Genomic DNA, 13,357 nt, shown 5'->3' with positions numbered 1-13,357 from the left:
AGGTGAAGCTGTGGCTCCCAGTGGTAGAGCACTAGCTTTGAGGAAAAAAGAAAAAGAAAAAAGGCTCAGGGATAGGGCCCAGCCTCTGAGTTCTAGCACCAGGAAGGGGGAAAAAAATCCTAATAAAAGTTGGGTGGGGAAAATAATCGAGAGGAAAAATGAAAATTTAAGCACTTGGAAAGTTCTACAGCCTGGAGCCTCATTTCAAATCAGAGTTCAGTTGTTCTTGAGACCTTTTCCCTGAAACTTTTTTTTTGGTTATGAGGGGCCAGGAGGCTTGAACTAGGGTGCTGTTCCTGATTCTCTTTTTTGTTTAAGGTAAGTGCCTTACCACTTAAGCCATAGCTCCACTTCTGGCTTTTTGGTAATAAATCTATGAAGAGTCACAGAATTTCCTGTCCTTGAACCGAGATCCTTAGATCTCATCCTTCTGAGCAGATTACACGAATGAGCCATCAGCGCCCGGCCCCTGAAAGTCTTTTTTAATACTAAACGCCTGTAAGGGCTGTGTGTGTGTGTGTGTGTGTGTGTGTGTGTGTGTGTGTGTGTGTGTGTGTGTGTGTGTGTGTGTGTGTGTGTGTGTGTGTGTGCGCGCGTGCGTGTGTGTAAATGCCTCTAAGTGGCTTAGGTACAACCCTAGTGCTGTAATTACTCCCATTGCCCAGTGGTCCTCCAGTGTCGCTGCTGAGTCGCAGATGGGGGGTGGGGTGGGCGGGGCCCCCAGAGAGGGTTTCTCTACCCCACCTCCGCTCCGTGGTCGAGGCTCGCAGCCGCCCGGGCTCCAGTGCTGCCATGTCGGAGGCTGCGGGCTCAAGTGATGGCATGGAGCGTGAGGGCGCGGGCGTCCGTGGGGCCGACTGCGCGGGACGGATGCTGCAGGTGCGGCCGGGGCTGTATCTGGGCGGGGCGTCGGCCGTCGCGGAGCCGGGCCGCCTGAGGGAGGCCGGCATCACCGCCGTGCTGACGGTGGACTCGGAGCCCGGTTTCCCGGCCGGGGCCGGGTTCGAGGGTCTCCGCAGCCTCTTCGTACCGGCGCTGGACAAGCCCGAGACCGACCTGCTCAGCCATCTGGACCGGTGCGCGGCCTTCATCGGCCAGGCCCGCGCCGAGGGCCGCGCGGTGCTGGTGCACTGGTGAGTGGTCGCCCCGGCCCCTTGCGGCCTGCGCCGCGGCCCCGGGGCGGGGACGAGGGGGCCGGCGTAGCTCCAGACCCTTCCGTGCCTCCCTGAGGAGGGGTCTGGAGGCGCAGCCCCGAGGCCTGCTTTCATTCTGTAGCAGCCGATCTTTTAACAAAATTGGTACGAAATAAACACACAATTGCGATTGTAGCTGCTCCGGAGGCTCACTTGAGGATCACGCGTCGAAGCCAGGCGGGCGGAAGAGTTCTAGAGACGCCCGTCCCCAGTGAACCACTGAAAAATGTGCCTCTAGTGGAGGTGTGGCTTGAGTTCAATCCCCCAGGACTGGCACACACACACACACACACACACACACGCACACACACACACACACGGTAGAGTTCACCAGTGTCTGCGTTCTAAAAGGTTTAGAGTTCAGGTGTTTGGTCTCCCGAAGCCATTACCAAAACTTACACTTAAAAAAAAATATTGCCAGTCCTGGGGAGTTTCTTTTGCTAAAGGCTAACCCTCGCAGCCTCTTACATCATTTTCTGTTTATGGGGTACAGTGGAATTGAATCTGGGACTTCATGCATGCAAGGCAAGCACTCTACCACTAAGTCACATTCCATTCTCAGCCCTAAATTTAAAACTTTTTTTTTTTTTTTTGTTGCCAGATCTGGGGTTTGTACTCAGGGCCTGGGCACTGTCCCTGAGCTTCTTTTGCTCAAGGCTAGCACTCTACCACTTGAGCCATAGCACCACTTCCAGCTTTTTTTGTTTATGTGTTACTGAGGAATAAAACCCAGGGCTTCATGCATGCTAGGCAAGCACTCTTCCAATAAGCCACATTCTCAGCCCAAATTTAAACATTTTTACAATGTCTTTTTCTGTGCATTTTTATTGTTATTACAAGGGCAAAAGACAGGTAAACAAACAAGACATAAAGAAAACAGCAACAAAGAAAAATACCTCATGGTTTCATTTCTTGGAATTTATTTGTTTTTGCCAGTCCTGGATCTGGAACTTGGGCCTGAGCACTGTCCTTGGGCTTTCTCAAGGCTAGAGTTCTACCACTGGCACCACAGCACCATTTTCAGCTTCCTTCTATATATGTGGTACCTAGAAATTAAACCCCGGTCTTCGTGCATACTAGGCAAGCACTGTTACCATTAGACCAAAGTCCTAATATTTTTTATGACAGATGCACATAGATATTGAGCCTTTGTGTTCTAGTCCTAAGAATATCCTCCTTCAGTCTCATAGTGTGTGAATTTACAGTGATTATTTTTTTTACAGTGATTACTTTAGAGCAGGTTATACAGTCACATTGTTCAGAATTGAAACGAATAATAAAAAGAATAGTTCTTGTGTACATTGGTGGTATTTTGGATGCAGTGGATTTATTAGGGTAGAATATATAAATGAAGTAGATCTGAACTTTACCAAACCAGGGACTGGATTTGTCTTTTTTTTTTTAATTATTGCTATTTGCTATTTTATTTTGAAGGTCTGTTTTTCAGTCATGCAGGAGTCAGTCGAAGTGTAGCTGTAGTGACCGCTTTTATGATGAAGACTGACCAACTTACATTTGAAAAAGCCTACGAAAACATCCGGACTATTAAACCAGAAGCTAAGTGAGTCCTTTGTCCTAGTAATAATCCTTCCTTTTGCATGTGGTTTTATTTAAGAAATTTAGCTGAGTGTTGGTGGTTCACACCAGTAATCCTAGCTAGCTGCTCAGATGGCTGAGATCTGAGGATGGTGGTTTGACGCCAGTCCTGGCAGGAAAGTGTATGAGACTCTACCTGTAATCAGCCATCAAAAAGCCTAAATGGAGCTGTGGTTCAAGTGGTAGAGTGCTACCCTTGAGCCAAAAATGCTCTGGAATGGCACCCAGGCCCTGAGTAAACCCAAGGACTGGCATGGGGCCAATAAGGGTGGAGGGCCTGGGAGCATGGCCTAGGGGTAGAGTGCTTGTCTAGAGTGCATGAAGCCCTGGGTTCCATTTCTTGGTACCACATATACAGAAAAAGCTGGAATTGGTGTTGTGGCTCAAGTGGTAGAGCACTAGCCTTGAGAAAACTCAAGGATAGTACCCAAGCCTGAGTTCAAGCCTCAGGGCTGGCAAAAATAGAGAGGAACTTGACCCTTACATTTGTTATTACAGAATGAATGAGGGATTTGAGTGGCAGCTGAAATTGTATCAGGTGATGGGATATGAAGTGGATACCTCTAGTGCAATTTATAAGCAATATCGTTTACAGAAGGTTACGGAGAAATATCCAGGTAAGTAATAATAATTGCTGGTATGTATTGGATCCCTATTTTAGTTAAGCAGTTTTTTAACCTTCAATTGATCGTACAATTTAACATGATCATTTATGTGTCTTGTGCTTCCTGACTGCAGTAACCCCTTCCTTCGGACTCCTCCTTCCCTAGAGCACACTCTCTTTAGGTATCATTTTCTTGAATATTAAAGTATGTCATCTCACTTTTCCAGCAATCCTGTGTTTTTTGTTCTTGGTTTTGTTTTTGATTGGCTTAGGTAGAAATAGCTTATTTAATATCATATGCATTATAAAGGACAGGCTGGGATTTGAATTTAGGCACTCTGGCCTAGAACTCCAGACTTACTGTTTTCTTCTCCAGCCTCATTTTCCAACACAGGCTTTTTGTTTGTTTGCTTGCTTTCTGAGTTTGGCACTTGTTGCCTCAGTTTGGCATTTGAATTTTGCCTGAAAATGCAGAACGCTGATTCTAGCAAATCGATACATTTTAATTATGTCTTCTAGAATTGCAGAATTTACCTCAAGAACTTTTTGCTGTTGACCCAACCACCATTTCCCAAGGATTAAAAGATGAAGTTCTCTATAAATGTAGAAAGTGCAGGTAAAACATTTTTTGTTTCCTTTGGAGAATTTATTTTAGTAGCTGAAAAGCACCTCAAGGTTTGTTTTCTTACTTTTTTTGTGTGTGTGGGTCATGGGGCTTGCATTTCATCTGGGCGCAGTCCCTGAGCTCTTCAGCTCAAGGCTACTGCCCTACCCTTGAGCCAAGCCCCACTTTCCCCTTTTCTAGAGGTTAATTGGAGGTAAGAGTCTCAGGTTCTTTTGTGCCGGGGCTGGCTTTGAACCTTGATCCTCAGATCTCAGCCTCTTGAGTAGCTAGGATTACAGGCATGAGCCACTACGCCTGGCTTGTTTTTTCACTTTTGTAGGAAGAGTTAAATTGAATACTACAGAAATTTCAAAATAAAAGGTGCTTTTGAGACAAAAGCAACTTCTTAAAAGTATCTGGGCACTGGTGGCTTATGGCTACAATCCTAGCTCTCTGGAGGCTGAGACCTGAGGATTGTGGTTTGAAGCCACTCAACTCTCCAATTAATCACCAAAAACTGGAAGTGAAGTGGCGCTGTGGCTCCAGGGGTAGAGTGGTGGCCTTGAGCTGAAGAGCTCAGGGACAGTGCTCAGGCCTAGAGTTCAAGCCCCATGACCGACCAAAAAAAAAATGTTCAGTAACTTTAGCTGGGAGTTTGGCCTAATGGTAGAGTGCTTGCCTAGCATGCATGAAGACCTGGATTCGATTCCTCGGTACTACATACATAGAAAAGTTGAAAATGGTGCTATGGTTCAAGTGGTAGAACATTAGCCTTGAGGAAAAAGTCCAAGGACAATGCTCAGGTCCTGAGTTCAAGCTCCAGGACTGGCCAAAAAAAAAAAATATATATTATATATATATATAATAAATATATATTATATAACATATACTATAATAATAATTACAGTATATATGATTAATATAATATATACTATAATAATATTATATATATGTATCGGAAGTGGAGCTGTGGTTCAAAGTGGTAGACTGCTAGCCTTGAACAAAAACAGAATTCAGGGGCAGCATTTAGGATCTCAGTTAAAAGTAGCTGGGCATGGGTGGCTCATGACTATAATCCTATCTACTCAGGAGACAGAGATCTGAGCATCGAGATTCTGAAGCCAGCTTGGGCAGGAGAATTCATGAGATTGATCTCTAATTAACCACCAAAAATCCAGAAGTGGAGCTGTGACTCAAGTAGGAAATGCTCAGACAGTGCCCACCAGCTCAAGCTCCATGACCAACAGAAAAAAAGAGTCCTCAGATAGTATTAGTTATTGAAAATTTAACTAGCATAATAAATATTTTGTCTTTTAATAAATAATGCAGATTTCATGTTTAAAAAATGCTTTTGCTTGGGGCTGGGAGTTTGGCCTAGTGGTAGAGTTCTTGCCTAGCATGCATGAAGACCTGGGTTTGATTCCTGGGTATCACATACATAGAAAAAAAGCCAGAAGTGGTTCTGTGGTTCAAGTGGTAGAGCTCTAGCCTTGAGAAAACCCAAGGACAGTGCTCAGGCCCTGAGCCCAAGGCCAGGACTGACCAAAAAAAAAAAAAATCCTTTTGGAAGTTACAAATGTTTTTGTTTGTTTGGGGGTTGTAGGCGTTCTTTATTCCGAAGTTCAAGTATTTTGGATCATAATGAAGGAAGTGGACCTATAGCCTTTGCCCACAAGAGAATGACACCATCTTTCGTGCTTACCACAGGGAGTCAGGCTCAGTGTACATCTTATTTCATTGAACCTGTACAGTGGATGGAATCTACTTTGTTGGGAGTGATGGATGGACAGGTGAGAACATACTTTATTTTCTGCAGTTATATTGTTTCATGTATATTTAGTTCTTTTTTGCATTTTGAAACATTTTCAACAGTAGTTTAACTCCTTTCAGAAGATTATACTTTTCCAGTACAGGTAAGGCTACAGCAAATGCAATTTTTAAATTTTTATATGTTGGGGATGGAACCTAAGCATACAGTCTACCTCTGAGCTCTGCTCCTATCCCCAAATAAAGTTTTTTTTTTTTTTTTTTTTTTTTTTTTCCAGTACAGGAGTTTGATCTCAGGGCCTGGGTGCTGTCCCTGAGAATCTGTGCTCAAGACTAGCACTCTTGACACTTGAACCACAGCAGTACTTATGGCTTTTTCTGAGTGGTTTATTGGAGATGTGATTCTATGTACTTTCCTGCTTGGGTTGGCTTCGAACAGAGATTCTGAGATCATAGCCTCTTCAGAGTTACAATTATAGACATGAACCACTGGTGCCTAATTTTTTGATTTTGACCTAATTTTTGGATTTATCTATTTGTCTGGAGCGTTGATTTGTATGCTATTACTATCAACTAGTAATAGGACATAAGCATTTTAACTTGATTTTTTTTTAATACTTCAGCCAAGGTAATTTGATTTGAGATCATATGTCACCTCTATAAAGATTTTTTGTTTTGGGGTGTTTTTTCTTGGGGGATGGGCTTGTTTTTTTGTGCAGATACTGGGGCTTGAACTCAGGTCCTGGGCATTGTTCCTCAGTTTCTTTTACTCAAGGTTAGCGGCTCTACCACTTGAGCTACAGCTTTATTTGGGGCTTTTTGGTGGCTCATTGGAGTTAAGAATCTCTTGGAAGTTCCTGCCCAGGCTGGCTTTGAACTGTGACCCTCAGATCTCAGTCTCCTAAATAGCTAGGATTACAGCCATGAACCACCAGGTCCTGGCTTGTAAAGATTAAACAGACTCTTAAGCTTCAGCTTTTCCCCTTTAATCTGGGATTTATTTGTTCCTCCTGAGTACAGAAATCTCTCTTGTGTAGTAATTGTAGTTTATGATATATTTCAGCAAATTTCCAGTACATTCTGTCTTTGAAGATAGGAGCCATGTAGCCTATTTTTATATCTTGTATCATCAGAAATAGTTGTATATTTTATATGAAATTGAATGGATGAAGTAACACATTTGCTTTATTTCAGCTTCTTTGCCCAAAATGCAGCGCCAAGTTGGGCTCCTTCAACTGGTATGGTGAACAGTGCTCGTGTGGCAGATGGATAACTCCTGCGTTCCAAATACACAAGAACAGAGTGGATGAAATGAAATCCCTGCCAGTTTTGGGATCACAAACAAGAAAAGTTTGAACTGTGACATTTGCTGACTTGGAAAGAAACTTGTTGATTTGTTTATTATTCATGGCAGATAATCTAGTTTTTAGGCCAGCATTTTATTTGGAATGTGAAAAAGAATTCCTTTGGGATGGATGCTATGCTTTATTTAGTTTACTACAATGTTGGTAGAATACTTCACATGGAAGTCAACGTTTTTGGATCATGTTTTGTTTGTTTTGGTATTAAATCTTTTATAGTCTAGATACTTTCTGTGTTTCATGTATTTTAACTAAAACAATTTTTATGTATATGGTATTGGAGGAAATTGAATCTCATGGCTGTGAGCCTGCTAGGTATTTTACCACTGAACTACCTCCTCTGCCCCTCATATGTATGTGTGTGTGTATGTGTATATCTATATCTATATATCTCTATGTATATATGAATATTATATATAATACATATTAGGTATATTATATACATATATAATATTATATATACATTTCCTTTTAAAAAATTTTTTTTGGTGCAGGTCCTGAGGTTTGATTTCTAGGGCCTGGTTGCTGTTCTTGAGCATTTTCCCTCATGGTTAGTACTCTTACTACTTGAGCTACAGTACCACTTGTCACTTTTTGGTGGTTAATTGGAGATAAGAGTCTCATGGACGGGCCAGGAGTTTGGCCTAGTGGTTAAAGTGCTTGCCTAGCATGCATGAAGACCCGGGTTCAATTCCTCGGTACCACATACATAGAAAAAAGCCAGAAGTGGTGCTGAGGCTCAAGTGGTAGAGCTCTAGTCTTGAGAAAGTCCAAGGACAGTGCTCAGGCCCTGAGCTCAAGCCCAGGACTGGCAAAAAAAAAAAAAAAAAAAAGAGTCTCATGGACTTTGCTATCTGGCTTTGAACCATAATCCTCAGATGCCAACCTGCTGAGTAGCTTAGATTACAGGTCTGAGCTATTGGCATCTGGCTAGTTGGTTATATTTTAAAAATTATTTCTCTCTCTCTCTCTTTTTGCCAGTCCTGGATCTTGAACTCAGGGCCTGGGCACTGTCCTTGGACTTTCTCAAGGCTAGAGCTCTACCACTTGAGCCACAGTACCATTTCTGGCTTTTTTTCTATGTATGTAATATCTAGGAATTGAACCTGGGTCTTCATGCATGCTAGGCTAGCACTCTACCAATAGTCCAAACTTCTGGCCCCTATTTCTCTTTTTTAAAAAAACATTCCTGGGCCAGGAGTGTGGCCTAGTGGCAGAGTGCTTGCCTGGCATGCATGAAGCTCTGGGTTTGATTCTGCAGTACCACATACTCAGAAAAAGCCGGAAGTAGCGCTGTGGCTCAAGTGGCAGAGGGATAGTCTTGAGCAAAAAGTGTCCAAGGACAGTGCCCAGGCCCTGAGTTCAAGCCCCAGGACTAGCAAAAAACCAAAACAACAAAAACAAAAACCCCAAAACAAAAAAATATTCCTGTACTAGGGTTTCAATTGAGGGCTTATATTTGCTAGACATTAGTAAGCCCACATATATCTGGATTTTTCTTTACAGAATAAAGGGAAAAAAATTAGCAAAATACTAATTAAAATCTGGTTTTCCAGTTGCTGTTGGAATCCCACTTATTTAGAAAAATGAGGTAGCTCTTGAAATAATCTACATAGGTCATGGTAGGTATTTATAAAGAAGAAAATGCACATGGAGGTACTGAATGTTGGAAAAGGTAGTATGTTCACATTATGTATGTCTTATCTCTAGAAATTAAAATTTATTGTCAGAATTGTACCTGATATTTGAATATTCACATGAAACCAGAATTAGCTAATAAAGATGGTCACTGTCATTAAGACATTTTGCTTTTTTACATGTCTATACTAAATATCAAACTAGGCCAAACTGGGAATAATTTTAGGTTGTGTCTCCTCCTCCTCCTCCTCCTCCTCTTCTTCTTTTCTTCTTTGTCATGGGGTTTGAACTCTTTGAACTGTGATCCCCAAATCTCAGCCTCCTGAGTAGCTAGGATTACAGGTATGAGCCACTGCACCTGGCTTGGGAATAATTTTAAAATAAAAACAAATGTGAATAATGATCATCTCTGAAAATGTCTATTTAAAATTTCTTACCTGTATTGGAGTGTAGGATTCTCAAGAAAAATGTTAGCTTTTGGAAACTCCCATATAATATATTTTACTTATGAGAACAAATTCATTCTTTTCAATCTTAGCTTTCACAAAATCTGTTTTTTTTCTTCATTCAATTATTCTCTACTATTATTAGAGAAATGTAAAAATGCCAAAATGGTGGTGTTTTAAAGAAATATAATTGTTAAAAGATGGTTAAATAGGGCCAGGAGTTTGGCCTAGTGGTAGAGTGCTTGCCTAGCATCCATGAAGACCCAGGTTTGATTCCACGGTACCACATATATAGAGAAAAGTTGGAAGTGGTGCTGAGGCTCAAGTGGTAGAGCTCTAGCCTTGAGAAAGCCCAAGGACAGTGCTCAGGCCCTGAGATCAAACCCAGGACTGGCCAAAAAAAAAAAAAAAAGTAATGTTGGATGCACATGTATTTTTCATAAAACTAAAGAATCCAAAGAGAAATGTATTCATTACCTGACTTATAAAATAACTCCTCTGTTCAATACCTTATTAATAACAAATTATATTAAAACTAAAACTCCATAATAGTGCTAAATCTCTGTATATACCAACATTCAAATGTAAAGATAAAAATGGACTAGAATGATTATTATGGAATTTAAGTTGGGAATTGCCCATTTGGAAGAAGAGAAATGAAGTAAAAAAAAAAAAAAGGTCAACTTTATCTGTGACCTTATACATTTGTTGTTGGTGAAAATCTAATGTTTCATAATTACTTGATTAAAAAAATGTTAAAGCCCAACCAATAACCTTGAAAACTTGCTGATGTTCAGGTAGGGCTTGCTTTTTAAAATTATATTTGTATTATCTTTAATTAGTTGTACAGAGAGGTTAACATCAGTACATCCGTTTATGAATACAATGCATCTTGATCGAGGTGTCACCCCCATAATTCTCCCTCCCCAACTCCTCCAGTTTTCTTCATTTCGTAGGATATGAATTGAATATTACGACTGCATTTTCCAGTCTTGATTTTTTTTAAAAAGACCAGCTGATTTCATGTTAGTCTGAATGTGGAGCTGGGCCAGAATGCGAGTGTTTCATTTATTTAAAGAAGAAAGCCCTGCTGGTTCTTCTGATGACGGGAGGAATGACGTGTAGTGGGTATTTACCTGGCTTTGGTCCGCTTTCCCGTCTCGTGCAATCGGTCGTAACTCCCCGCACGCGGAGTCTGGAGGATTCTGGGAAACCCGTCTGTTGTGGTTGTAACCATGGGAAAGGGTTCTCTGGGTCCTAGAGAGCTCCGTGCTTGTCACCGCGGATGAGGGAAGTCTCCGGGAGCGGACACCGACGAGGACCGAAGAGAAAACGATTGCATCAGACTTAGTGTTTTCACAGTGCCAGTGTGGGTTTGGGATGAGTGTGCATTTGAAGTTCGAGCCCTAATTTTTAGTTAAGTGAAAAAACAGGCTTGCTTGGACTGCTACTACTAGCTTTAGAAAGTCATCTTCAGGAGGCATGAGCCCGGGAAGGGTCTAACATTTTTTTAAAAAAATAACTATTATCCGTATGTCGTTTAACCGAAGTGGCATCTGGGCACCCCTCCCGTCGTCCCTCCCTTAAAACCTGGGGGGCAGAAAGTGCAGAAATTCCTAGGAGGAAGTGTTTACTCCCCGCTCGTTGGGGCTCGATTGCTGACGAGTCTCTGGGTACCACTCCCCGAGTTGCTGGCGCGCGGGAACAATTTTGTCCTCCTCGGGCCGCCGTTGCCCCGGCGTTGCGCACTATTTTGTCCGCCGGCCGCCACCGTCCCAGCTATTACTCACGGAGTTCCACTGCCGATGAACTTGGGCTCCGGGGGGGCTGGTGTGGCCGGCACTATGGAGTCGCCTTTCAGCCCCGGACTCCCTCACAGACCCGATGAAGACTGGGGTGAGTGGTCTCTGCGGAGGCTCCGGGGACTGCTCGGGTCCGCGTCTGGCCGGGGGTTTCTTTTTCCTTACTTTCGCCCGCCGGTGGCGACAGGTGTGGCGAACCGTGGGCCGGGAGCCAGCGAGGCCACAGGTCCGCGGGGCCGGGGTCCTGGCGGGGAGCGGGGCCGTTCGTCCGGCCGGGCCTGGCCTCCCGGCCGGAGTGCCACCGACTCCGCCTGGGAAAGGTCCAGGTGATCTGGTGTGCGTGTGTGTGTGTGTGTGTGTGTGTGTGTGTGTGTGTGTGTGTGTGTGTGTGTGTGTGTGTGTGTGACACACAGAGAGACAGACAGACAGACAGACAGACAGCACCAGCACACCTACATCCATCCAGCACGGATGGATCCAAACGGATACTGTCCTGAACAGCTCGGAGTTTTCGTGTCAGGGATGATCCTGTTTGATCTGGTGTCATGGAGGATGGAATGGCATACACTGGGAAGGCGAGGAAGCTTTGTCACCTCGGTGTAGTAAGGACACTTTATTCCACTCTTGTTGTAAGGCAAGCTACTACTTTCTTGGGTTGCGGCGTGAATGTGGAGTTCTGTGGGTCCTCCAAGTGGACTCTGTTTATGGGAAGCAGCAGCACCCGTGTGCCCCTAAACTCCCAAAAGAAAATGGGACTCTGTTTAGCTCAGTGGCTGAAACTCAGTTTACTCAGATTTATTTTGCTTAGTTGCCTACTACATTTGCCAGTTTTGGAATTTGGGAGGGGAACTCAGAATGATAGCTTTTTTTTTTTTTCCCCCTGAGACCTTTCTCGTAGCATGATTGTAATCTCAGCTGAACTAATGTCCTCATTTAATTTTCCAAAAGCAGATGTTCTCCACATTTACATAGATTTATTTTAGTGTTTGGGTAGATTTTTCTAAGAGTTTCTTGAAAAATCTTCAGATTGTTAATGACCAAGTACATCTTCTCAGGGTAATTATTCAAAGTAGCACTGCTTATTTAGTACTTAATTTCTGTTAGGCATCCTGCTAAGCTCTCTACCTGCATTATTTTACCTAGTCATCACAACATTTTAACTGTTATTTCATGGATGAATCTGATAGAGTTTGGGCTCAGTCTTAGAACTACAGAGTGGCAGAAGCAGATTCAGAACCAGTTTTACCTCCCTCCAAACCAGTCTGCTTAGCTTCTTTTCCAGAGTGCTTTCCTAAAATATTTCAAGGTGGGTGTTTTAAAGGTAAGATGCCTCAAGTATTTGTCAGTTTACTTCAGTGTGTTGGGTAGTTATTATTTTTCATTTTCATGACATTTCTTAAACTGTAACTGTGTCACTTCTGAGTAGTATTATTCTATTTTGTCTTCTGATATCTAGGCAACTTGGTCCTGATCTGGAGTCTTAATGTTCTTTAACTCATCATCCAGTTCTTTGTAGTAGATTGTCTGGCTCCTTTCTCAGGTATCTTGCTCTGCCTGTCCCTGAATGTGTTCCTTTCCTTTGGTTTTCCAGATGTCCCCATTCAAATTGTTAATCTTCTACTCTTACTTGAATTAATTCCTTAGGTGTTCAGTAGGTAGGATAGATTTTGCACACCTCAGAGTGTAAGACACTAGATCTTGGCTAGTGTTTCTCACTGAAATATAGATTGTTTATTTTGGAGGGTTGCTGTTTGGGGTGTTCAGCACGTATTTTACTGTGTACGTTATATTTTAAAAATAATATTAGAAACTGCAATTAAATTTGAAAAACTAGAGATTATGTTATTAGTATCTCTTATGACTAACATCTTTAAATAGTTTAAGTGATTAACTCAGAACAGCTATGATAAGGGGCCGGGAGTTTGGCCTAGTGGTTAAAGTGCTTGCCTAGCATGTACGTAAGGCTCGGGTTCGATTCCTTGGTACCACATACATAGAAAAAAGCCAGAAGTGGTGCTGAGGCTCAAGTGGCAGAGCTCTAACCTTGAGAAAGCCCAAGGACAGTGCTCAGGCCCTGAGCTCAAGCCTAGGACTGGCAAAAAAAAAAAAAAAAGAACAACTCTGATGAGACATGTTTTGTTTTGTTTTGAGCTTGGGCAGTGTAATTTAGAGAAGAGGTCCGTAAACACTTTTTTCAAAAAAGTCCAAATTGTAAATTTTTTACACATTGTGATCTTGTATCTTTGTTATCAGTTACCCTACTGTTAGAGTAACAACAGCCATAGAAGATGTAATTGAATGAGAAAGGCTATTCCAATAAAAGTTTACATAAATGGATATTCGATT

The 13,357-nt window shown here is 42.5% G+C and overlaps 2 protein-coding genes across 4 annotated transcripts in view; both read left to right on the top strand.

Annotated features, from left to right (window-relative positions):
• Positions 1 to 780: 780 nt before the first annotated feature.
• Positions 781 to 7,352, top strand: Dusp12 (dual specificity phosphatase 12). 3 transcript variants are annotated; one of them, XM_090340602.1, is made up of 6 exons: positions 781 to 1,133; positions 2,641 to 2,754; positions 3,288 to 3,406; positions 3,913 to 4,009; positions 5,601 to 5,787; positions 6,959 to 7,352. In XM_090340602.1, exons 1-6 carry the CDS (start codon positions 793 to 795, stop codon positions 7,118 to 7,120), a joined length of 1,020 nt encoding a protein of 339 aa, XP_090196728.1. In that variant the 5' UTR covers positions 781 to 792; the 3' UTR covers positions 7,121 to 7,352. The 3 variants fall into 3 exon arrangements, with proteins under 3 accessions (XP_090196728.1, XP_090196730.1, XP_090196729.1); XM_090340603.1 differs by having other exon boundaries at positions 966 to 1,133; positions 2,628 to 2,754; XM_090340604.1 differs by lacking the exon at positions 5,601 to 5,787 and having other exon boundaries at positions 6,959 to 7,125.
• A 3,354-nt stretch (positions 7,353 to 10,706) lies between these two features.
• Atf6 (activating transcription factor 6) overlaps positions 10,707 to 13,357 on the top strand; it is a 143,312-nt gene continuing 140,661 nt past the window's right edge. The window contains exon 1 of the mRNA XM_090340601.1: positions 10,707 to 11,105. Coding sequence (XP_090196727.1) covers positions 11,015 to 11,105 — 91 coding nt within the window. The 5' untranslated portion in view covers positions 10,707 to 11,014. The remainder of the gene's footprint in view (positions 11,106 to 13,357) is intronic.

Source organism: Megascapheus bottae, chromosome 10, assembly GCF_031878675.1.
Source record: "Megascapheus bottae isolate mThoBot1 chromosome 10, mThoBot2.hap1, whole genome shotgun sequence".
Classification (NCBI taxonomy): Eukaryota; Metazoa; Chordata; class Mammalia; order Rodentia; family Geomyidae; genus Megascapheus; species Megascapheus bottae.
Note: the sequence above shows the minus strand (reverse complement) of the source record. Positions and strands in the feature narration are given on the sequence as shown.